We start from the raw sequence: 27,056 nt of genomic DNA, 5'->3' as shown, positions 1-27,056 counted from the left end.
TTAGAAAAATAGGGGTAAATAAAAAGGTAACCACAAAAAGAAATATCAATCCCATAACTCAAGAAAAAAGCCAAGAAAAACGTAACGACTCAATAAACACAAAGTTAAACATTATGAAAATGAGGATCTCACAAGCTACTAAGAAAAACGTCTCAGCACAAAAAAGCATGTGGAAAAATGAAATGGCCAACAACACACATGAAAAGGCATCAAAATGACAGCACTAAAAACTTACTTATCTATAATTACGCTGAATGTAAATGGACTAAATGCACCAATAAAGAGACAGAGAGTCACGGACTGGATAAAAAAACACGATCCATCTATATGCTGCCTACAAGAGACACACCTTAGACTTAGAGACACAAACAAACTAAAACTCAAAGGATGGAAAAAAATATATCAAGCAAACAATAAGCAAAAAAGAAGAGGAGTAGCAATATTAATTTCTGACAAAATAGACTTTAGACTTAAATCCGCCACAAAGGATAAAGAAGGACACTATATAATGATAAAAGGGACAATTGATCAGGAAGACATAACCATATTAAATATTTACGCACCTAATGACAGGGCTGCAAGATACATAAATCAAATTTTAACAGAATTGAAAAGTGAGATAGACACCTCCACATATATAGTAGGAGACTTCAACACACCACTTTCGGAGAAGGACAGGACATCCAGTAAGAAGCTCAATAGAGACACGGAAGACCTACTTACAACAATCAACCAACTTGACCTCATTGACTTATACAGAACTCTCCACCCAACTGCTGCAAAATATACTTTTTTTTCTAGCGCACATGGAACATTCTCTAGAATAGACCACATATTAGGGCATAAAACAAATCTTTCCAGAATCCAAAACATCGAAATATTACAAAGCATCTTCTCAGACCACAAGGCAATGAAGCTAGAAATCAATAACAGAAAAACTAGGGAAAAGAAATCAAATACTTGGAAAATGAACAATACCCTCCTGAAAAAAGATTGGGTTATAGAAGACATCAAGGAGGGAATAAGGAAATTCTTAGAAAGCAACGAGAATGAAAATACTTCCTATCAAAACCTCTGGGACACAGCAAAAGCAGTGCTCAGAGGCCAATTTATATCGATAAATGCACACATACAAAAAGAAGAAAGAGACAAAATCAGAGAACTGTCCCGACAACTTGAGCAAATAGAAAGTGAGCAACAAAAGAATCCATCAGGCACCCGAAGAAAACAAATAATAAAAATTAGAGCTGAACTAAATGAATTAGAGAACAGAAAAACAATTGAAAGAATTAACAAAGCCAAAAGCTGGTTCTTTGAAAAAATTAACAAAATTGATAAACCATTGGCTAGACTGACTAAAGAAAAACAGGAAAGGAAACAAATAACCCGAATAAGAAACGAGAAGGACCACATCACAACAGAACCAAATGAAATTAAAAGAATCATATCAGATTACTACATAAAATTGTACTCTAACAAATTTGAAAACCTAGAAGAAATGGATAAATTCTTGGAACAATACTACTTACCTAAACTAACACATTCAGAAGTAGAACAACTAAATAGACCCATAACAAAACAAGAGATTGAAACGGTAATCAAAAAACTCCCAACAAAAAAAAGCCCTGGCCCAGATGGCTTCACTGCAGAGTTCTACCAAACCTTCAGGGAAGACTTAACACCATTACTATTGAAGGTATTTCAAAGTATAGAAAAAGACGGAATACTACCCAACTCATTCTATGAAGCTACCATCTCCCTGATACCAAAACCAGGTAAAGACATTACAAAAAAAGAAAATTTTAGACCTATATCCCTCATGAACATAGATGCAAAAATCCTTAATAAAATTCTAGCGAATAGAATCCAACAACGCATGAAAAAAATAATTCACCCTGATCAAGTGGGATTTATACCAGGTATGCAAGGCTGGTTTAATATCAGAAAAACCATTAATGTAATCCATCACATAAATAAAACAAAAGACAAAAACCACATGATCTTATCAATTGATGCAGAAAAGGCATTTGACAAAGTCCAACACCCATTTATGATAAAAACTCTCACCAAAATAGGAATTGAAGGAAAATTCCTCAACATAATAAAGGGCATATATGCAAAGCCGACGGCCAATATCACTCTAAATGGAGAGAACCTGAAAGCATTTCCCTTGAGAACGGGAACCAGACAAGGATGCCCTTTACCACCACTCTTATTCAACATCGTACTTGAAGTCCTAGCCAGAGCAATTAGGCTAGACAAAGAAATAAAGGGTATCCAGATTGGCAAGGAGGAAGTAAAGCTATCACTATTTGCAGATGACATGATCGTATACATGGAAAACCCTAAGGAATCCTCCGGAAAACTACTGAAACTAATAGAAGAGTTTGGAAGAGTCTCAGGATATAAAATAAACATACAAAAATCACTTGGATTCCTCTACATCAACAAAAAGAACATCGAAGAGGAAATAACCAAATCAATACCATTCACAGTAGCCCCCAAGAAGATAAAATACTTAGGAATAAATCTTACCAAGGATGTAAAAGACCTATACAAAGAAAACTATAAAACTCTGCTACAAGAAATTCAAAAGGACACACTTAAATGGAAAAACATACCCTGCTCATGGATAGGAAGACTTAACATAGTAAAAATGTCTATTCTACCAAAAGCCATTTATACATACAACGCACTTCCAATCCAAATACCAATGTCATACTTTAAGGGAATAGAGAAACAAATCACTAATTTCATATGGAAAGGAAAGAACCCCCGGATAAGCAAAACATTACTGAAAAAGAAGAAGAAAGTGGGAGGCCTCACCCTACCTGATTTCAGAACCTATTATATAGCTACAGTAGTCAAAACAGCCTGGTACTGGTACAACAACAGGCACATAGACCAATAGAACAGAATTGAGAATCCAGATATAAATCCATCCATTTATGAGCAGCTGATATTTGACAAAGGACCAGTGTCAGTCAATTGGGGAAATAATAGTCTTTTTAACAAATGGTGCTGGCATACCTGGATATCCATTTGCAAAAGAATGAAACAGGACCCATACCTCACACCATGCACAAAAACTAACTCCAAGTGGATCAAAGACCTAAACATAAAGACTAAAACGATAAAAATCATGGAAGAAAAAATAGGATCTACCCTAGGAGCCCTAATACAGGGCATAAACAGAATACAAAACATTGCCAAAAATGATGAAGAGAAACCAGATAACTGGGAGCTCCTAAAAATCAAACACCTATGCTCATCTAAAGACTTCACCAAAAGAGTAAAAAGACCACCTACAGACTGGGAAAGAATATTCAGCTATGACATCTCAGACCAGCGCCTGATCTCTAAAATCTACATGATTCTGTCAAAACTCAACCACAAAAAGACAAACAACCCAATCAAGAAGTGGGCAAAGGATATGAACACACATTTCACTAAGGAAGAGATTCAGGCAGCCAACAGATACATGAGAAAATGCTCCTGATCATTAGCCATTAGAGAAATGCAAATTAAAACTACGATGAGATTCCATCTCACACCAACTAGACTGGCATTAATCCAAAAAACACAAAATAATAAATGTTGGAGAGGCTGCGGAGAGACTGGAACTCTCATACACTGCTGGTGGGGTTGTAAAATGGTACAACCACTTTGGAAATCCATCTGGCGTTATCTTAAACAGTTAGAAATAGAACTACCATACAACCCAGAAATCCCACTCCTCGGAATATACCCTAAAGATACAAGAGCCTTCACACAAACAGATATATGCACACCCATGTTTATTGCAGCTCTGTTTACAATAGCAAAAAGCTGGAAGCAACCAAGATGTCCATCAACGGACGAATGGGTAAATAAATTGTGGTATATTCACACAATGGAATACTACGCATCGATAAAGAACAGTGACGAATCTCTGAAACACTTCATAACATGGAGGAATCTGGAAGGCATTATGCTGAGCGAAATGAGTCAGTTGCAAAAGGACAAATATTGTATAAGACCACTATTATAAGATCTTGAGAAATAGAAAAAACGGAAAAGAACACATACTTTTGTGGTTACAAAGGGGGGAGGGAGGGAGGGAGGGAGGGAGGGAGAGGGCTTTTTATTGATCAATCTGTAGATGGGAACTGCTTTGGGTGAAGGGAAAGACAACACTCAAAACATGGAAGGTCAGCCTAATTGGACAGGACTAAAAGTAAAGAGGTTTCCGAGATAAAATGAAAGCTTCAAAGGATAGCGAAGCCAGGGGCTGGGGTCTGGGGAACTTGGTTTGAGAGGACTTCTAAATCAATGGGCAAAACAATTCTATTATGAAAACACTCTGCATCCCACTTTGAATTGTGGCACCTGGGGTCCTAAATGCCAACAAGCAGCCATCTAAAATACATTAATTGGTCTCAACCCACCGGGAGCAAAGGCAAAGGAAGAACACCAAGGTCACACGACAACTAAGAACCCAAGAGACAGAAAGGGCCACTTGAACCAGAGACCTACAATATCCTGAGACCAGAAGAACTAGTTGGTGCCCGGCCACAATCGATGTCTGCCCTGTCAGGGAGAACAACAGACAACTCCTGAGGGAGCAGGAGACCAATGGGATGCAGACCCCAAATTCTCATTAAAAGACCACACCTAATGGTATGATTGCGACTAGAGGAATCCCAGAGACAATGCTCCCCAGAACTTCTGATGGCACAGGACAGGAACCATCCCCGAAGACAAATCATCAGGCATGAAAAGGACTGGTCAGTGGGGGGGAGAGAGATACTGATGAAGAGTGAGCTAATTAAATCAGGTGGACACAGGAGAGTGTGTTGGCAACTCTTGACTGGAAGGGGGATGGGAAGATAGAGAGAGAGGGAAGAAGGTAAAATTGGCACGAAACGAGAGACTGTAAGGGCTGACTCAATAGGGGGAGAGCAAGTGGGAGAAGGGAGTAAGATGTATGTAAACCTACATGTGACAGACTGATTGGAATGGTAAATGTTCACTTGAAGCTTAATAAAAATTAAAAAAAAAAAAAATTCCATCAAAAAAAAAAAAAAAATCCTCATTAGTTATGTCCAACACCAGGCGGAGCTCTTTTGCCTTTTAAAAATATTTTTTTCTTAATATAATTCAGATTCAGGCTGTTTACTTTATAGCTCTTAAGTCATCTTTTGGAAACCCTGGTGGTGTAGTGCTTAAGAGCTACGGCTACTAACCAAAAGGTCGGCAGTTCGAATCCACCAGCTGCTCCCCGGAAATCCTATACGGCAGTTCTACTCTATCGTATTGGGTCGTGATGAATCAGAATCCACTCAATGGCACTGGGTTTGGTGTTTGTTTTTTTTAAGTCATCTTTTAAATCACTTGAGTGTTTTCACACCATATTTGTCACCATCGTAAACCTAATATTTTTCCAAATGCCACGGGTCAAATAGGTTAATAATATAAAGCCACAAAGACTAAAAATATTGTAAAACCTCTCAAATAAAGTTTAAAAAAAAAAAAATTTACACCTAAAGTCTAACCCATATTTGAGTCAGAATATGAGATTTTGGACTTCAGTTGACTTAAGACTTTGATGATGATGTGATGGGGTGACTGTGTTTTGCATGTGGTAAGGGCATGAATTTTTGGGAGCCAAAGGGTGGAATGTCATGGATTGAATTGTGTCCTCCCCAAAATACGTGTTATAATATAAATCCTAACCTCTATGCCTGTGGTTTTAATCCCATTTGGGAATGGGTTGTCTCTGTTATGTCAATGAGGCAGGATTAGTGTAGGGTGTATCTTGAGTCAATCTCTTTTGAGATATAAAAGAGATTAAATGCAAGCTAGCAAGGAGAGAAGGGGTAAGAGAGATGCCAAGCACGTGAAGACTGCCCAAGAGCAGAAGCTCAGAAAAGACAAGGACCTTCCTCCAGAGCTGAGAGAGAGAGAAAGCATTCCCCCAGGGCTGGTGCCTGAATTTGGACTTCCAGCCTCCTAAACCGTGAGAAAATAAATTTCGGTTTGTTAATGCCATCCACTGGTGCTTATTTCCGTTATAGCAGCACCAGATAATTAAGACAGTTGGTCACATGGCTTTTCACTAAGCTTTTAATTTTCTAATCTGCCCTCTCATTCCCATTGCCTGAGATAGGATACAGTGCCCAGTTTGTTACAGACTGATGATATTTCCTCTCTATCATCACTGCCCAATCACAAACTGTAAACAGAATTATTTTGGCACTAAAAAGTCCACCTCCTTTTAAAGAATATCTCCTTGTTTTCTTCACTTTGTCAGTCCATACTTTGCCTTGACATCATTGCCTTACTTCAATTATGGTTACTTCCCCCTTTCTTTGTCTGGTCTTTTAATCCAAACTTGATTATATGTCATGCAAATGAATGACTACTTTGTTATTTCTTCTGGTGTAATCATGTACAAAAATTTTCATTTTGAAATACATACTTTTATTTTTTTATTTAGCAGACTTTCTTTTTTTTTTTAATTTTTATTAAGCTTCAAGTGAACATTTACCATTCCAATCAGTCTGTCACATGTAGGTTTACATACATCTTACTCCCTTCTCCCACTTGCTCTCCCCCTATTGAGTCAGCCCTTACAGTCTCTCGTTTCGTGCCAATTTTGCCATCTTCCCTCTCTCTCTATCTTCCCATCCCCCCTCCAGTCAAGAGTTGCCAACACACTCTCCTGTGTCCACCTGAGTTAATTAGCTCACTCTTCATCAGTATCTCTCTCCCCCTCACTGACCAGTCCTTTTCATGCCTGATGATTTGTCTTCGCGGATGGTTCCTGTCCTGTGCCATCAGAAGATCTGGGGAGCATTGTCTCTGGGATTCCTCTAGTCGCAATCATACCATTAGGTATGGTATTTTCATGAGAATTTGGGGTCTGTATCCCATTGGTCTCCTGCTCCCTCAGGAGTTGTCTGTTGTTCTCCCTGACAGGGCAGACATCGATTGTGGCCGGGCACCAACTAGTTCTTCTGGTCTCAGGATAATGTAGGTCTCTGGTTCATGTGGCCCTTTCTGTCTCTTGGGTTCTTAGTTGTCGTGTGACCTTGGTGTTCTTCCTTTGCCTTTGCTCCAGGTGGGTTGAGACCAATTGATGTATCTTAGATGGCCGCTTGTTTGCATTTAGGACCCCAGGCGCCACAATTCAAAGTGGGATGCAGAGTGTTTTCATAATAGAATCATTTTGCCCATTGACTTAGAAGTCACCTCAAACCAAGTTCCCCAGACCCCAGCCCCTGCTCCGCTGACCTTTGAAGCTTTCATTTTATCCCGGAAACCTCTTTGCTTTTAATCCAGTCCAATTAGGCTGCCCTTCCTTGTATTGAGTGTTGTCTTTCCTTTCACCCAAAGCAGTTCTTATCTACAGATTGATCAATAAAAAGCCCTCTCCCTCCCTCCCTCCCTCCCCCCTTTGTAACCACATAAGCATGTGTTCTTTTCCGTTTTTTCTATTTCTCAAGATCTTATAATAGTGGTCTTATACAATATTCGTCCTTTTGCAACTGACTCATTTTGCTCAGCATAATGCCTTCCAGGTTCCTCCATGTTATGAAATGTTTCAGAGATTCGTCACTGTTCTTTATCGATGCGTAGTATTCCATTGTGTGAATACACCACAATTTATTTACCCATTCATCCGGTGATGGACATCTTGGTTGCTTCCAGCTTTTTGCTATTGTAAACAGAGCTGCAATAAACATGGGTGTGCATATATCTGTTTGTGTGAAGGCTCTTGTATCTTTAGGGTATATTCCGAGGAGTGGGATTTCTGGGTTGTATGGTAGTTCTATTTCTAACTGTTTAAGATAACGCCAGATGGATTTCCAAAGTGGTTGTACCATTTTACAACCCCACCAGCAGTGTATGAGAGTTCCAGTCTCTCCGCAGCCTCTCCAACATTTATTATTTTGTGTTTTTTGGATTAATGCCAGTCTAGTTGGTGTGAGATGGAATCTCATCGTAGTTTTAATTTGCATTTCTCTAATGGCTAATGATCAGGAGCATTTTCTCATGTATCTGTTGGCTGCCTGAATCTCTTCCTTAGTGAAATGTGTGTTCATATCCTTTGCCCACTTCTTGATTGGGTTGTTTGTCTTTTTGTGGTTGAGTTTTGACAGAATCATGTAGATTTTAGAGATCAGGCGCTGGTCTGAGATGTCATAGCTGAAAATTCTTTCCCAGTCTGTAGGTGGTCTTTTTACTCTTTTGGTGAAGTCTTTAGATGAGCATAGGTGTTTGATTTTTAGGAGCTCCCAGTTATCAGGTTTCTCTTCATCATTTTTGGTAATGTTTTGTATTCTGTTTATGCCCTGTATTAGGGCTCCTAGGGTTGATCCTATTTTTTCTTCCATGATCTTTATCGTTTTAGTCTTTATGTCTAGGTCTTTGATCCACTTGGAGTTAGTTTTTGTGCATGGTGTGAGGTATGGGTCCTGTTTCATTCTTTTGCAAATGGATATCCAGGTATGCCAGCACCATTTGTTAAAAAGACTATCTTTTCCCCAATTGACTGACACTGGTCCTTTGTCAAATATCAGCTGCTCATACGTGGATGGATTTATATCTGGGTTCTCAATTCTGTTCCATTGGTCTATGTGCCTGTTGTTGTACCAGTACCAGGCTGTTTTGACTACTGTAGCTATATAATAGGTTCTGAAATCAGGTAGGGTGAGGCCTCCCACTTTCTTCTTCTTTTTCAGTAATGTTTTGCTTATCCGGGGGTTCTTTCCCTTCCATATGAAATTAGTGATTTGTTTCTCTATCCCCTTAAAGTATGACATTGGTATTTGGATTGGAAGTGCGTTATATGTATAAATGGCTTTTGGTAGAATAGACATTTTTACTATGTTAAGTCTTCCTATCCATGAGCAGGGTATGTTTTTCCACTTAAGTATGTCCTTTTGAATTTCTTGTAGCAGAGTTTTATAGTTTTCTTTGTATAGGTCTTTTACATCCTTGGTAAGATTTATTCCTAAGTATTTTATCTTCTTGGGGGCTACTGTGAATGGTATTGATTTGGTTATTTCCTCTTCGGTGTTCTTTTTGTTGATGTAGAGGAATCCAAGTGATTTTTGTATGTTTATTTTATATCCTGAGACTCTTCCAAACTCTTCTATTAGTTTCAGTAGTTTTCCGGAGGATTCCTTAGGGTTTTCCATGTATACGATCATGTCATCTGCAAATAGTGATAGCTTTACTTCCTCCTTACCAATCTGGATACCCTTCATTTCTTTGTCTAGCCTAATTGCCCTGGCTAGGACTTCAGGTACGATGTTGAATAAGAGTGGTGATAAAGGGCATCCTTGTCTGGTTCCCGTTCTCAAGGGAAATGCTTTCAGGTTCTCTCCATTTAGAGTGATATTGGCTGTTGGCTTTGCATAGATGCCCTTTATTATGTTGAGGAATTTTCCTTCAATTCCTATTTTGGTAAGAGTTTTTATCATAAATGGGTGTTGAACTTTGTCAAATGCCTTTTCTGCATCTATTGATAAGATCATGTGGTTTTTATCTTTTGTTTTATTTATGTGATGGATTACATTAATGGTTTTTCTGATATTAAACCAGCCTTGCATACCTGGTATAAATCCCACTTGATCAGGGTGAATTATTTTTTTGATGTGTTGTTGGATTCTATTCGCTAGAATTTTGTTGAGGATTTTTGCATCTATGTTCATGAGGGATATAGGTCTAAAATTTTCTTTTTTTGTAATGTCTTTACCTGGTTTTGGTATCAGGGAGATGGTAGCTTCACAGAATGAGTTGGGTAGTATTCCGTCTTTTTCTATGCTTTGAAATACCTTCAATAGTAATGGTGTTAAGTCTTCTCTGAAGGTTTGGTAGAACTCTGCAGTGAAGCCATCTGGGCCAGGGCTTTTTTTTGTTGGAAGTTTTTTGATTACCGTTTCAATCTCTTTTTTTGTTATGGGTCTATTTAGTTGTTCTACTTCTGAATGTGTTAGTTTAGGTAGGTAGTATTGTTCCAAGAATTTATCCATTTCTTCTAGGTTTTCAAATTTGTTAGAGTACAATTTTACGTAGTAATCTGAAATGATTCTTTTAATTTCATTTGGTTCTGTTGTGATGTGGTCCTTCTCATTTCTTATTCGGGTTATTTGTTTCCTTTCCTGTATTTCTTTAGTCAGTCTAGCCAATGGTTTATCAATTTTGTTAATTTTTTCAAAGAACCAGCTTTTGGCTTTGTTAATTCTTTCAATTGTTTTTCTGTTCTCTAATTCATTTAGTTCAGCTCTAATATTTATTATTTGTTTTCTTCTGGTGCCTGATGGATTCTTTTGTTGCTCACTTTCTATTTGTTCAAGTTGTAGGGACAGTTCTCTGATTTTGGCTCTTTCTTCTTTTTGTATGTGTGCATTTATCGATATAAATTGGCCTCTGAGCACTGCTTTTGCTGTGTCCCAGAGGTTTTGATAGGAAGTATTTTCATTCTCGTTGCTTTCTAAGAATTTCCTTATTCCCTCCTTGATGTCTTCTATAACCCAGTCTTTTTCCAGAGGGTATTGTTCATTTTCCAAGTATTTGATTTCTTTTCCCTAGTTTTTCTGTTATTGATTTCTAGCTTCATTGCCTTGTGGTCTGAGAAGATGCTTTGTAATATTTCGATGTTTTGGATTCTGCAAAGATTTGTTTTATGACCTAATATGTGGTCTATTCTAGAGAATGTTCCATGTGCGCTAGAAAAAAAAGTATATTTTGCAGCAGTTGGGTGGAGAGTTCTGTATAAGTCAATGAGGTCAAGTTGGTTGATTGTTGTAAGTAGGTCTTCCGTGTCTCTATTGAGCTTCTTACTGGATGTCCTGTCCTTCTCCGAAAGTGGTGTGTTGAAGTCTCCTACTATAAATGTGGAGGTGTCTATCTCACTTTTCAGTTCTGTTAAAATTTGATTTATGTATCTTGCAGCCCTGTCATTAGGTGCGTAAATATTTAATATGGTTATGTCTTCCTGATCAATTGTCCCTTTTATCATTATATAGTGTCCTTCTTTATCCTTTGTGGCGGATTTAAGTCTAAAGTCTATTTTGTCAGAAATTAATATTGCTACTCCTCTTCTTTTTTGCTTATTGTTTGCTTGATATATTTTTTTCCATCCTTTGAGTTTTAGTTTGTTTGTGTCTCTAAGTCTAAGGTGTGTCTCTTGTAGGCAGCATATAGATGGATCGTGTTTCTTTATCCAGTCCGTGACTCTCTGTCTCTTTATTGGTGCATTTAGTCCATTTACATTCAGCGTAATTATAGATAAATAAGTTTTTAGTGCTGTCATTTTGATGCCTTTTCATGTGTGTTGTTAGCCATTTCATTTTTCCGCATGCTTTTTTGTGCTGAGACGTTTTTCGTAGTAGCTTGTGAGATCCTCATTTTCATAATGTTTAACTTTGTGTTTGTTGAGTCGTTAACGTTTTTCTTGGCTTTTTTCTTGAGTTATGGAATTGATATTCCTTTTTGTGGTTACCTTATTATTTATCCCTATTTTTCTAAGTAAAAACCTAACTTGTATCCTTCTATATCGCCTTGTATCACTCTCCATCTGGCAGTTCAATGCCTCCTATATTTAGTCCCTCTTTTTGATTATTGTGATCGTTTATCTATTGATTTCCATGATTTTCTGTTATGTGTATTATTTTGTTTATTTATTTATTTTTTAGAATTAGTCTTAATTTCTTTGTTTTTGTGCTTTCCCTATTTGAGTTGCATTGATATCAGGACATTCTGTTTTGTGACCTTGTATTGTGCTGGTACCTGATATTATTGGTCATCCGGCCAAACAATCTGCTTTAGCATTTCTTGCAGTCTTGGTTTAGTTTTTGCAAATTCTCTAAAGTTGTGTTTATCTGTAAATATCTTAATTTCTCCTTCATATTTCAGAGAGAGTTTTGCTGGATATATGATCCTTGGTTGGCAGTTTTTCTCCTTCAGTGCTCTGTATACGTCGTCCCATTCCCTTCTTGCCTGCATGGTTTCTGCTGAGTAGTCTGAACTTATTCTTATTGATTCTCCCTTGAAGGAAACCTTTCTTTTCTCCCTGGCTGCTTTTAAAATTTTCTGTTTGTCTTTGGTTTTGGGAAGTTTGATGATAATATGTCTTGGTGTTTTTCTTTTTGGATCAATCTTAAATGGGGTTCGATGAGCATCTTGGATAGATATCCTTTCGTCTTTCATGATGTCAGGGAAGTTTTCTGTCAGGAGTTCCTCAACTATTTTCTCTGTGTTTTCTGTCCCCCCTCCCTGTTCTGGGACTCCAATTACTCGCAAGTTATCCTTCTTGATAGAGTCCCACATGATTCTTAGGGTTTCTTCATTTTTTTTAATTCTTTTATCTGTTTTTTTTTTTTTCAGCTATGTTGGTGTTGTTTCCCTGGTCCTCCAGATGTCCCAGTCTACATTCTAATCGCTTGAGTCTGCTCCTCTGACTTTCTATTGCGTTGTCAAATTCTGTAATTTTATTGTTAATCTTTTGGATTTCTACATGCTGTCTCTCTATGGATTCTTGCAACTTATTAATTTTTCCACTATGTTCTTGAATAATCTTTTTGAGTTCTTCAACAGTTTTATCAGTGTGTTCCTTGGCTTTTTCTGCATTTATCCTAATTTCATTTGTGATATCTTTAAGCATTCTGTAAATTAGTTTTTTATATTCTGTATCTGATAATTCCAGGATTGTATCTTCATTTGGGAAAGATTTTGATTCTTTTGTTTGGGGGGTTGGAGAAGCTGTCATGGTCTGTTTCTTTATGTGGTTTGATATGGACTGCTGTCTCCGAGCCATCACTGGCAAACTAGATTTTCCAGGTAATCAGCTAAAAAAAATGCAGTCAGATCCCTATCTGAATTCTCCCTCTGGCTCCGGGTATTCGGATGTTAATGGAGCCGCCTGGGGAGGGTGGGGGAGGGATCAGAGAGCTAGGAGTGTAGCACCACAGAATATAGAGCTGAACACCGCGTTCACGCTCCGCCCCCGTCCGCCAAAATCCGGGCGGGACGGGTCCCTGGCTGGGACGTGGCTTTCCCTGCTCCGAGACCAGTCACTTCCTCCCGGGAACTTCTCCCTCCGGTGCGCGGCACTGCTCACGTGAACTGGGTGGGCGTTTCCCGCAGGAACGGGTGGGCCCGCCCCCAGGGTCTATTCAGGCGAATACAATTGGGCCCCGCGGTCACGCCCCGCCGCGCGCGTGCCCAAATCCCAGCAGGACGACTTCCCGGCTGGGACGCTGCTTACCCCGCTCAGGGACCAGTCACTTCCTCCCGGAGACTTCCCCTTCTGGAGCGCCGCACTGCATGCGCGAATTGGGTGGGCGTCACCCGCACGACCAGGTGGGCCCGCCCCCTGGGTCAGTTCAGGGGAATATAATTGGACCCCGCGCTCACGCCCCGCCCGCGTGCGCGCCCAAATCCCAGCGGGACGGCTCCCCTGCTGGGGCGCTGCTTTCCCCGCTCCGAGACCAGTCATTTCCTCCCGGGGACTTCTCCCTCCGGTGCGCCGTGCCACACGCGCGGACTGGGTGTGCGTCCCCCCGCACGAACGTGTGGGCCCCGCCCCGGGGTCGCTTTAGGGAAATATAGCTGACCCCCCCCCACACCCCGCCGGCTTCCTGCCAAACTCCCGGCGGGACGGCTTCCCGGCTGGGACGCTGTTCTCCCCACTCCCAGATCAGTCACTGCCTCCCGGGTGCTTCTCCCTCCGGCTGCGCCGCTATGCCACCCGCGCCAACCAGCTAGACTTCCTCCTGGGATGGGTTCGGGGGGGAAGGGCTGGGCCCCCCTTCTGTGCCGTCTGCCCCCCTGGGCTCTGCCCCAGATCGGGCTCCGAAGGTCACCTGCCTGGTACGCTGGCTTCTAGTTCTGAAAACGGTCGCTGTCTGCCCGTATTTGTTCGTTTTCCATCTCTAAGTCTGTGCTTGTTGTTCAGAGTTCATAGATTGTTATGTATGTGATCGATTCCCTTGTTTTTCCGAGTCTTTGTTGCAAGAGGGCTCCGCGGTAGCGTCCACCTAGTCCGCCATCTTGGCCCCGCCTCCATACTTTTATTTTTTTAATAAATTACTTTTCCTTTGTTTCTCCAGTATATTGTAGCTAAGAAAATAATGTTAATTTAAAAAATATGTACTGGTAGGTTTTATTTTCTGTGTATTTCTTTTCAGGAAGGTAAAGTATTTGTTAACAACAGGAGGCACTGGGCTTGACGGAATTACAAACTTGAGAGCTTGAGAAAAATGATCTAGCAGCTGTGTGCAAGAGGGCTTATATCAGAGAGATTTAACTTAAAAAAACTAAATAACTAGGAAAATGATCGACCTACTGAAGGAACAGCGACCTATAAGTCGGAATCGACTCGACGGCAGCGGGTTTGGTTTTTTTTTTTTTTACTGAGGGAATAAGAAGGGGAAAAACAGTTCATCTTGTGAAGAAAATGCAAAGTTTCGTCTTGGATATACAGAATTTCACCATTATCATCACTTAATAGTAATTGGACATGTGCTGAACATGGAGACTGTAAAGATTTGAGAAAAGTTCCTGATTCTCAGGCAGAAGACAGAAATTAGAGACCTCAGAAGCCGAACATCAGTCACTAAGCATCAAACAAGTGGGGCACTTCCTGAAACTGAAGGCCTGATTCTACCCCTCAATCCTATACCTTGAGGTGTGGATACTCCCCCAGGAACACAGAGGCAGTAGCATGGAATCAATAAGAGCTCCTTGGTGACATGCACATGGTCTGCAATGTCCTGTGACAAGCAAAGGAGGAGGACTATACCACCTGAAAGGCTCTCAGGGGTAAGGAGGTGACTGGGGAGATGGAGGATTGCTGCTGACGCTCCCACAAGCCCAGGCACCCTGCTCACCTGGGACCTGGCTGAGTTAAACACAGGCACTGCTGCCTTGTCTCTGAGGTTTTCTTCCTGGAGAAGGGCTGGCCCCTGGGGAGCAGGCCCTGTGGGCGAAGGAGACAAAAGTCCTGGGTAAGACACAATGGCCTTTAGGAGTGTCCTTTGTGGGGACTCAGCCTCCCAAACTTTTTTATGTTTGTTAAACACACAAGAACTAAGACGAAGAGAAGACAAGGTTTCTACACCCTCAGATCTTCAGACCATTTGAGACAGAGCATCACAACTATTTTCATTCTCTCGGGAGCTCTAAAACTTTAAGGATACCCACCCACAAAACTGTGTGGAGTTTATGAACTCATGAGGTGCTTTACAGCTGTCCATTTTCACATACATGAAGAAAAATAAAAAAACATGTTGCCCAAAAGCAAAGATGAGAAGGCAGGAAGGGACAGGAAAACTAGATGAATGGACATGTAGAACCTATGGTAGAAAGGGAAAGGCAAAAAGTGCTGACATACTGCAGGGATTATAACCAATATCACAAAACAACGTGTGTACAAATTTTTGAATGGGAAACTAATTTGCACTGCAAACTTTCACCTAAGCACAATTAAAAAAAAAACATGAAAAGAATGAGAGGGGAGGAAGAAGCTGATGAGAAAGAAAAGATCAAGCAGAGAACAAAGAAATGGAAGAAAAGTAGAAGAGAGCAGAAAGATGAGACAAAGGGGGAAAAGGAAAGCAAAAAAGATAAAGGTGAAAAGAAAGGAAAGGAAATACAAAGAGAGAGGGAAAAAAAAGATGTTAGGCATGAGCTAGGAGCACCTTTAAGAATCTTCCATGTTGGGAGCTGCTGATCCCAAAGGAACCAATAATAATCAAAACAGTGACGATGCCCACACAGTGCCAGGCACTGCACTACTGGAATAAAGCTTGCTAGAAGTAACAGCCTTGCCCCTAACTGACTGTCACTACTAACCTCCCCACAATGCACACACACCAAATCCAACAGCTTAAAAAATACAGTGTAAAGCAAGTCTTCTGGCAGAGAAAAGGGCAAAGAGTTGGGGAAGGGAAAGGGTGGCAACAGAAATAGAAGGGGGCAAAGACATAATGCAGTGAGGAAAGAGGTCAAAGAGAATGGAAACGTGAGAGAGCAAAGGCCACATCAGACCTTGTGCTTGCTCCTTAACCTCCTTCTGAGTTAAGCCTGAGAAAGAGGCAGAGGGATGTTTTCAAATGTATGAAACCTCATTTTAAACATCATGCTGCTCCACTGCTCTCACCTCTGCCAAACAGAACCGGAGAAAATGGTGAAAAATGCAATAAACCAGATGATATCCCAAGGTGCCTTCTTCTCCATCAACATACCTAAACACTTTACAAGTTTGACACTAAGAATCAATCACAATTGAGCATTAACAGATTAGTGAAAATAAAGGACTCAAGTTTTCCTTTTAAATCTTGTATTTCACGACAGGTAAGAATGAAATAGGACACACACAAAAATAATACAATCACTATAAATGATGTTTTTGATTAAAAAATAAAGACTTCGATGGCATACAACTTTTTAATGATTAAGTCCATATTTCCTGGTTCAAATTTAAAGATATGGCTCCAATTGATCATTCCATTCCCTCCAGCCAGCACTTCCCTGAACAAACCCTACCTTCTAGCCACATAGGAAACAGCCTGGAAGGGAAGGATGCACGTATGCCTGGGAAATTGATCTTCAGTTTATCTGGTGTCCAGGTGACCGAAGAAACGTGCCTGGGTTATAACTAGCTGTTTGTACCTGATAGGCAAGCAGGCCCTTAGCCGGAGTCTCCAGAATACTTGGGAGGGGTTACGAAGATATAAGGATATTCGTCTGGAGCAAAAGAGAAAGAAGGAAACCAAAGACTCAAAGAAGAAACTAGTCTACAGGACTAACAGTCTACACGAACAACAGCTTCACCTACCTGGAGACCAGAAGAACTAGACGATACCTGGCTATCACTACTGACCGTTCCGCCCAGGGACACAATAGATGGTCTGGACAGAATGCGAGAAAAATGTAGAACAAAACTCAAATTCCTAAAAAAAAGGTCCAGTCTTACCAGACCAGAAGAGACTAAAGGAACCCCCAAGACTATCACCCTGGGATATCCTTTAAACTGGAACTCAAACCACTCCTGGATGTCACCTTTCAGCCAAATGACAGATTGGCTCATAAAATAAATAATATCACCTGTAAGTACTGTGCTCCTCTAAATCACCATCTAAATGAAACCGAACAGTAAACATTTACCCTAGACTAAAGATGAGAAGGTAAGGGGGAACAGGGAAGCTAGGTTAATGGAAACAGAACAACTAAAATGGAAATAATGAGAATGGTGACACACTGTGAAAAATGTAACCGACATCACTGAACAATAAGCACATAAATTGTTAAATGAGAACCTAATTTGCTATATAAACTCTCACCAAAAACACAATTAAAAAAAAAGAAAAAGACATAAGGAGTTCCTGTATGGTGCAAACGGTTAATGTGCTTGGCTGCTAACTGAAAGGTTGGAGGTTTCAGTCCACCCAGCCAGAGGCGCCTTGGAAGAAAGGCCCTGCCATCTACTTCTGAAAAATCAGGGTATGGAGGACAGTTCTACTCTGACACACACGGGGCTGCCGTGAGTAAAAACAGACTTGCTGGTAACTAGTTTTTCTGTTTTGTTTTAAATTTTTTTTTTTTTTTTAATCTAGGAGGATATAAAGTGCACTTGGAAATGAAAAGGAGAGCTTCCGAGGGAACCAGAGAGCATCCTCACCCCCATCACACATACCACTGCAGTGGTGCATTCTCATGGTGGCTTAGAGAGCTAAGGGAAGCCATCCCTCTTCCTGAGATAATGCCACTGGGGTCCAGCTCTGCATAGCCATTTCATGTAGTTTTTAAGCCTTCATTTAAAGGATGTTGTATCTTTCAACTGCTGTTATCTTTCTGTCAATTACCACAACCTTTGTGACAACCAGTCTCCTCCACTTTCCATTATCCCCTTTCCTCCAATCAAAATGAAATGAAATCCCTTTCAGTAAATATGTTTAGCAACTCATAGGTAAAAAGGAATGCTTACCCACTCCCATTTCTGCTCCATTCCAAATCCTGCCATCCTTCAAGGCTCAGTGCCAGGTCCACCCCTCCACAGAAACTTTCCTTGACCCCCAAGAACACAGGGATCTCTATTCCCTCTAAATTCTTCACATAAATAAAAACACTTGGGGCTCCATGTGGTAGTGGTTTTTAGTAACTGAAGAAATGTGACAGAACCATCAGCTATGTAAGTAGGGAAATATCAAGCTCTATTTATGCTGCAATGGGTAAATATCACAAATAATCTGAAACCTGTATGTATCATTCTATCTCCCGCTAATGTTTCCATACCGTTTATTATGTGAGCCACTTATTCTGCACTTAGCATTAAAACATCAATATTCATAGATCACCAACGTAGATATTCTAAACTATGAACCTCCTGAAATTATATGCAGAATTTTGGATGTACATGCATCTGCCAGAGAAGAAAGAATTCCCTTGAAAGAATTGGTAGTGCTCCTCACACAAAGGTTAAAAACACTCACTATGGGGTTCTAAGATCTCCTCTTTGAACTGTGTACTGTCTGTTCTCCCCAGTCAGCCAACAGACTGCAGACTACAGACTTTGAATTCTTTGTATGGTTTATCCCACTGTCAGGGGCCTATACAAAGCTGAAATGTAGCCAGTATTTGGGGAGGTTTATCTAGAAATGAAGCCTGGATGTGAGGAGAGCTCTGCAGAGAGGATGGTGTACTTCAAAGGGACAGAAGGGCAGAACCTGTTTAAGCCTAAATAACCATCTTTAAAATGGTGGAAAGATTAGAGGCAGGGAAGAGAATGAAGAAAATGTTACTATGGGAGAAATGGTAAGTTTGTGGAAAGCTACCACGTAAATCTCTAAAATGTCCTCAAATATAGAATTGAAAATGTAGAATGGAGAGAGGTAGTAGAGAGAGAGTTTTGGTCAGAGGGTCAGGGGACTTAAATTCTAGAAGCAGCTCTGCCTCCGTTGAGCCTGGGCAGAGCATTTATGAGCTCTGGGTTTTGGTTTCCTACTATTAATTGAAGGTGTTGGACAAGATGATCTTAGAATTCCAACATTTTACAATTCCGTATGTTTTTAAAAACTTGCTTACCTACAGGGCTAGGCAAAAATAGATAAATAAAAAAGACAACAACTTGAGGGTACAGATAAGACTATGAACCAGTCGGTGGTCTTACTGCAATGTCCCCACTAAACTCACCCTCTGGCACTCACCACTCACTTCTTGGAAGTGGATCTCTGGAGGTTCATACTTCAGGGTGGTTACTTCAGGCAGGAGCTGGAGGTGCTGACACTCCAAAGAGGCTCCTTGGTATTCGGTCACTGCTAGATGCATGTCCTGTCCTTGAATGTAGACTGAGGCCTGGGGACAAAAGACTCACCTTGAAAGGGTATCTTAGTAGGAACTGGACCTAACAGCAGTTAGGGAAATTGCCAAGTGGACACAAGACGAGACCCATTTAATCGTTTAAAGAACCAGAGTGTAAGACAGAGTAGAAAGAGAGAGACATGCATTCATTTGGCAAATACTGACTGCATACCTACTAAGAGGCAAGCCCTGTTCTAGGTGCTGGGGTTACAATGGAGAACCAGTTAGAGAAGACAGGTAAAGGACTCCCTGCTTGGAAAAAAACAAAAACAGATGGCTGCTTGAACTAGTGGGCGAAAGTTCGTTGAGGAATAGGATACACTCAACGTATCTCCCACAGATTATTTATTAATGCAAAGGGGAAAATACAAATTTTACAGTGGAGACATCTGACAGATCCTACCCTAACGTCACCAGTAATGGGACAAACCATCATCACATGTCTCCTGATGTGATGCACTGAGGCGAACACAACATACTTCAGTAGCATTCTAGCAAAAATGCACAACTTGAATCTAACCATGAGAAAATATAAGACAAACGCAAATTGAGGGGCATTCTACAAAATAACTAGCTACGCTCTTCAAAAACATCAAAGTCATTGACAGACAGGAATTACTCCACATTAAAGGAAACTAAAGAATCACATCGACTGCATCATGTGACGCTAGATTGTACCCTGGTTTGGGGCATGGGGGGGGTGGGGGGAGATTGCTAAAAAGAACATTACTGGCATAATATGGCCAAATTTGAACAAGGACTATAATTTAGATGATAGCATCATAACAACTTTAAGTTCCCTAAATTTGATAGTTGTATTCTGGTTATTCAGGAGAATGTTTTTGTTCTTAGGAAATACATACTGAAATGTTTAGAAGGAAAGGGGTATGCTGTCTGCAACTAACTGTCCCATGGTTCAGGAAAAAAATACGTGTGTGCGCGTGTATATACATATACAGTTCAGCAGTAGAATTCTCGCCTTCTGTGCAGGACACCCAGGTTCGATTCCTGGCCAATGTGCAGCCACTACCTGTCCGTCTGTGGAGGCTTGTGTGTTGCTATGATGCTGAACAGGTTTTAGCGGAGCTTCCAGACTAAGATGGACTAGGAAAAAAGCCTGACGATCTGCTTCTGAAAAACCAGCCAACGAAAACCTTATCGACCACAATGATCCCGCTGTGCATGGAGTCGCCATGAGATGTGGGCCAGCTCAACAGCAGTAAACAACACCAACAACATAGACATCTATATATAAAGCCATTGCCATCAAGTCAATTCCAACTTACAGCTACCCTACAGGACAGGGTAGAACTGCCCCATAGGGTTTCCAAGGCCGTAATCTTTATGGAAGTAGGCTGCCACATCTTCCTCCCGCAGACAGCCACCCACCTTTTGGTTTGCAGCTGAGAGGTTAACCACTGCACCACCAGGGCTTCTTCATATACATATGCAGTTCCTGGACTACGAGAATGAGTTCCAAACATTTAAGTTGATACAGTTAGGTTACATACGGTTCGTATCACACATCAGTTAGTTGAATGTTTGTCTTTGTATATAGTGTACCTTCCTATGCCTAAAAAAATTAAAGAAACACTTCCAGATACACTAAAACATCTTTAACATAATAATACAGTAATAATAATGTTTTGATGTGGGTTGCAAACTAGTATTAGTGCCTGTTACTACAAACCATTGTATATGCCTTGAATTTTTAATATAAGAGGCTTTATAGGGGTTGGTTCATAACCAGTGGGATGTTCGTAACCCTGGGACTGCCTCCTGTGTGTGTGTGTATATACACATACGTGTGTGTATGTAAATATAAAGACAAAAAAGTACATGCACAAGTGCATTATGGGGCATCATGAAACAAATGTTAACAACTAGCAAATCTAGGTGAATGGGAGTTCTTTGTACTATTTTCCCAATGCTTCTATAAGTTAAAGTTATTTCAAAATAAAAAGTTAAAAAATTACAAGATAAATGTTCCCCCATTTCTTCTCCCATAGCACCACAACATTCTCTTCCCACCTGTTGTCCCATGTCTCCATGTTCTGCCTCTAGATTTTCCAGCGCTGTCACCACCTCCTCTCCACTCTCCAGATGATACACTTGCGCGCAGACCTGAAGCTCCTTGGGCAGGATGGCCAAGAACTGCTCTAGCACCAACAGCTCCAGGATCTGCTCTTTGGTGTGTGTTTCTGGCTTTAGCCATCGACGGCAAAGTTCTCGGAGTTGAGCCAGGACCTCACGGGGCCCAGAAGCCTCATGGTAGCAGAACTGCCGGAAGCGCAGGCGGCAAACCTCCCGAGTGTGGGAGCTGCTCTCCTGTAAGCCACATGCCTGTTCCCATGTGGGATCTTCCTCCTTCACTTTCACAAGGCCTTCTTCATCTTCAGGAGCAGGGCCTGAAGCTTCATACATGTTAAGCTTAGATGCTAGAACAGGGATCACTTGACTGTGGTTTACAGTTCAGAAATGTTTTTCTAAATGTCTATCTGAGGCATGAGAATGTGTCAGTAACATGAAAATTACAAGAGCTTCAAAACGCTACACCACATGGTAATATTTTTGTCCCCACAGTAGGTCATGTTCAAAAGCTGAGCCCTTTTGCCTATCTTTATCAGTGAAATTAATCAGAAGTACATCTTCAACCCTGAGGGGGTCCAGCCAAGAGCTAAAGGATGTGAAATATGAGGGAAGAAGGGCTTATTAGACTTTTAAGAGTGCTTGAGCAGTTTACATTTTAGCTAGGAAAGGGAGATAACTTTACTCATGAAGGAGCCAGGTGGCTACCTGCATGACAGATACTATATTCTCAAAGTCATCTATCTCTGTGTATCTCTCACTGAATATTCCACCTCAAATGTAGGTACAGTAGACTATTTCCAAAGATGACTGAAATTATAACGTCTACCCCCAAATATCTTTTGTAATGAGATTTTGCCACTGTTCACATCAAAAGGTGAGTCTATTTCTCCTTCCCTTGAATCTGTGCTGGATTATGACTTATTTCCACCAATAAAATGTGACAAAAATGACATTATAAGAGGAAGTGGCCTTATAACTCTTGGCACACTGCCATGAGACTGCCATACTGTGAGGAAGCCCAAGCTAGTCATGCAGAGTAGTCATGTGGATGAGAGCCAAGGTGCCCCAGTCAATACCCAGGAGAACCTAGTCCCCAGCTGAGCCACCAGCTGAATGCAGGCATAGAAGTAACTCTAGGTGAGATCACAGCAGTGGAACTGCCCAATTAACCCACAGAATCAGGAGAAATAATAATAAGTTTTTATTTATTTTTTATGTTCTTATGCAACAATACATGACTGGAACAGTAGACATGCTTCAAGTTATTTTGTTCTTTCTCCTCACTTTCTCTTTTTGTGATCTCATCAATCACAATTTCAGTACATTGCCATCTCAAGAACACTCAAATCTATGTCTAGCTCCAACTTGTCTTTCACACTTCAGACCCACATCTCGAACTGCCAGCGGGATACCTCCAGCTATAGGCCTCTCCTGCCCCACAATTTCAACATACCCCCAAACTAGAGTCCTTTCAAAGCTGCACTTGCTTTGTATTTCTCCATTTTTATTGATGTCACTACCATCTTCCATGCTCTCAGGCTTGAAACCGGTTCCTGTACCCAATCACTCTGAGTCTAGTCAATTCTTTCTCCCAAAATGCCTCTTGTAGCCATTCCTCCTTTTTATTCTCTTATTATTATCATTTACATTCACTATTACAATAATTTTTTGTGTGATATTACTGACTTACCCCACAATCAATTGTTAAATGAAAACCAAACCAGTTGCCATCCAGTCAATTCCAACCCATAGCAACCCATGTATGTCAGAACAGAACTGTGCTCAACAACGTTTTCAACAGCTCATTTTTCAGAAGCAGATCGCCAGGCCTTGCTTCCAGGTGCCTCTGGGTGGACTCAAACCTTAACCCTTCAACCTTTCTACTAGCAGCCCAGCATCTGAGCCACCCATAAACTCCAAAACCAGTTGCCAGGGAGTTTAATTCTGACTCATGGCAACCCTAAGGTGTCAGAATAAAACTGCTCTCGATTACTATTTTCTAAATCCCAATTCTGACTGTATTCAACAATGCCTCAAGGGGGGAAAAAAAAAAGGTTTCAATTGCTCCTCACTGAACTAACTAAATTCAAACTCTCTAGAATGCAATTTTAGGCATCCCAGGATGTGATCTTTACTGGGTTTTGCTGGTTTGTTTGTCACTCCATAAAAATTTACTGAACACCTCACTGTTTTCCATGCATAAGGCTAACCCTGGAATAAAAACAGAATCCCTACCTTCAAGGAAACCAAAGTCTTCCCAAACTCCTCATGCCACTACTGTGGGGACTACTCAGTTTTCTCCACCTGCCTTGTAGTTTATGGCCAGGACTGCTCTTCTGGCAGGGTAAATTCCCAAGGCCCCGAGCAAATGCCACCTCCTCCGTAAAACTTTTCCTAGCCACCTATTCTGCCCTCTAAGCCACAATGGTGGAGATGGGATGTTCCCATGGAAAAGTAAGCCCAGTCCTAACGCACCTCTCATTTCCTCTCGTATTCCTGACATCCCCCTCTTTTCCCGACTGCCAAGGAGGAATGAGCTTACTTGAGGACCGGGGTTTATCTCTGCATGGCCTCTACATGCCCGACACGTACCTGGTATTCAACAAATATCGGTGAACTTCTTGGTGAGCGCACACAGACGTATACGAGATGCCAGCGGCCAAGACACTCTAGGCGGCCCGGAATGTATCTCACTGAGATTGCACCCCAGGATCTAGCGCAGAGTCTGGCACACCATGGACACTCAATAATGCTTGTCTAATTGCTGGTTAACGGACCAGAGGTTCAGCGAAAGTGTACAACAAAGATATGCCCGGCCTCGCGAAAGGCTCCCGCGCTGCCCGCGGCGCCGCTGGGTCCGGAGTCCCCACACACCTGTAGGCGCAGGCCGGCCTCTGGGAGCCAGGGCCGCGGCGCCTCGCAGAGCCGGCGGGTCTCGCCAGCACTTCCAGCAGCCGCGGGCCAGGGGGCCGAGGGCTTTTCCTCGCACCGCCGGGGTGCCCCCGGAGACGCCTCGGGCCCCGGCCCGCCGTCCCGCCTCGCAGGCCCAGCCCCGCGCGGGCGGCGGAGTCGCGGCGTCCAGCGGGTCCCGCGCCGCTCTATGAGCGCAGCCGCTCGTCTCTCTGGTGCGCCTGGCGCGCGGGCAGGAGGCTACCAGGGCAGTCTGGCCCGGTCAGGGTCCGCCGCGCACCCTCTCTCCCACTCCTTCGGGCGCCCGCTGACTCTCCGAAGGTTCCCCGGGGCCCCTTCACACTAGAGTGAGAACGATTCGAAATCCTGACAGAGCAAGGCTTGCAGCTGACGGCCGGGACCTGGGAGCCAGACGTTGGTGGGCGGAAGGGGCCGGGAGAGACGCAACGCACTTCCCGCCTCGCCCAGGCCTCCCTCAGCCCCCAGAACCCAGCCCCCGGGGGTCGGACAAGCAGCTCACCTCGTTTATGTAAATCATTTCAGTTAAAAGCTCTTTATTTTAAACCAACAAGGCGGTAAAGACAAAACCGAGTCTCTGTTTGGGGTCCTCACGGGCTAGTAGTGTGGGACACGAATCAGTAATCAATTAAAATACAGCAAGCAGCAAAAATTAATTTAAAAAAATTTTACGGGTTGTGTATGTACAATAAAAACTCAACTAACATGGAGATAATGAAAAATAAATGTCCCACTCACCAGAGTTAACTATTTTCTGTGTATATCTTTCGAGGACCCTACCTACCACAAAGTAAACAAAGAAAACCAAACCCGTTATCAAGCTGATTCCTACTTACAGAGACCCTATAAAAAAAAAAAAAAATAGTACTCATAAATATTTGTTTAGTGAATAAGTATATATCCGTGCATTTTAAAATATGGGATCACTGTATAATTTTGCACCTTAGATTTCTCAGTTAAGATAGCTTAGAGATCTTTCCATAGCAACTTATCCTTTATGAGCTAAATAGTATTCTATTGTATGGCTGTACCATAATTTACTTAACTGTGCCTACTGAGGTAAAAAAAAAAAAGTATACTGAGGTATACTTATGTTATTTTCTTTATAAACAATGCTGGAGAGAACAAAATTGAATATATTCTTTTATATTTCTAGGACACATTCCACACATTGGAACTGGATGGTCAAAGGACATAAAAAAACACTCCCCCAAAGGACATGTGCACATAAAATTTTGGCACACAGTGCTCCTATTTCAACTTTAAGGGCATTGAGGTTTAAAGGATCCCAAAAACCCAAACCGGAGCTGCGGAGTCTGTTGATTTCTGCTCACGGTGACCCTATAGAGTAGAACTGCCCCACAGGGTTCCCAGGAGCAGTGGTGAATTTGAACTGCCCACCTTTTGGTTAGCAGCCCAGCTCTTAACCATTGCGCCAACAAACCAAAAACCAAACCAAACCCACTGCCGTTGAGTGGATTCCTACTCATAGCGACCCTATAGGACAGAGTAGAACTGCACCACAGAGTTTCCAAGGCACACCTGGTGGATCTGAACTGCCAGCCCCTTGGTTAGGAGCGGTAGCACTTAACTGCTATGCCACCAGGGTTCCTTAAAAGCAAAAGGAGAAGCGAAATAGAAAAATCAGCAAAGGAGATGAACATGGCTGTTCACAAAATCAGAAACACTGCCCAGACCTGCCCATTCTCACAATTGTTGTTATGCTTGAGCCCATTGTTGCAGCCACTGTGTCAAACCATCTCATCGAGGGTCTTCCTCTTTTGCACTGACCCTCTACTTTGCCAAGCATGATGTCCTTCTCCAGGGACTGATTTGTCTTGATAACATGTCCAAAGTATGTGAGACATAGTCTCGCCATCTTTGCTGCTAAGGAGCACTCTGACTGTATTTCTGCCAGGACAGATTTGTTCCTTCTTTTGGCAGCCGGTGGAGTATTCAGTATTCTTCGCCAACACCACAGATTGAAGGCATCAGTTCTTTTTCAGTCTTCCTCATTCATGGTCCAGCTTTGGCTTGCACATGAGGTGACTGAAAACACCATGGCTTGGATCAGGCATACCTTGGTCTTCAAGGTGACATCTCTGTTTTTCAACACTTTAAAGAATTCTTTTGCAGCACATTTGCCCAATGCAAAGTGTCTTCTGATTTCTTAACTGCTGCTTCCATTGGTATTGATTGTGGATCCAAGTAAAATGAAATCCTTGACAACTTTAATCTTTTCTCCATTTATCATGATGTTGCTTATTGGTCCAGTTGTGAGGGTTTTTGTTTTCTTTATGTTGAGATGTAATCCATACTGAAGGCTGTGCTCTTTAATCTTCATCAGTAAGTGCTTCGAGTCCTCTTCACTTTCAACAAGCAAGGTTGTGTCATCTGCATATTCCAAATATTACAGGTTGTTAATGAGTTTTCCACGAATCCTGATGCCCCGTTTTTCTTCATATAGCCCAGTTTTTTGGATTATTTGCTCAGTATACAGATTGAATAGGTATGGTGAAAAGATACAACCTTGACGCACACCTTTCCTGATTTTAAACCACACAGTATCCCCTTGTTCTATTTAAACAACTGCCTCTTGATCTATGTACAGGTTCCTCATGAGGACAATTAAGTGTTCTGGAAGTCTCATTCTTTGCAATGTTATCCATAATTTTTTATGATCC

General features: G+C 41.6%; 1 protein-coding gene across 1 annotated transcript in view; it reads right to left on the bottom strand.

The window, feature by feature from the left end:
* PGBD1 (piggyBac transposable element derived 1) overlaps positions 1 to 22,442 on the bottom strand; it is a 34,353-nt gene extending 11,911 nt beyond the window's left edge. The window contains exons 1-3 of the mRNA XM_003421133.4: positions 21,385 to 22,442; positions 19,200 to 19,347; positions 14,883 to 14,971 (exon numbers count right to left, since the gene is read on the bottom strand). Of these exons, the coding sequence (XP_003421181.2) occupies positions 14,883 to 14,971; positions 19,200 to 19,347; positions 21,385 to 21,777 (630 nt within the window). The 5' untranslated portion in view covers positions 21,778 to 22,442. The remainder of the gene's footprint in view (positions 1 to 14,882; positions 14,972 to 19,199; positions 19,348 to 21,384) is intronic.
* Between the last annotated feature and the right edge of the window lie 4,614 nt (positions 22,443 to 27,056).

The sequence above is a fragment of the Loxodonta africana genome, chromosome 1, assembly GCF_030014295.1.
Source record: "Loxodonta africana isolate mLoxAfr1 chromosome 1, mLoxAfr1.hap2, whole genome shotgun sequence".
Taxonomy (NCBI): Eukaryota; Metazoa; Chordata; class Mammalia; order Proboscidea; family Elephantidae; genus Loxodonta; species Loxodonta africana.
This window is presented reverse-complemented; position numbering and strand designations above follow the sequence as displayed.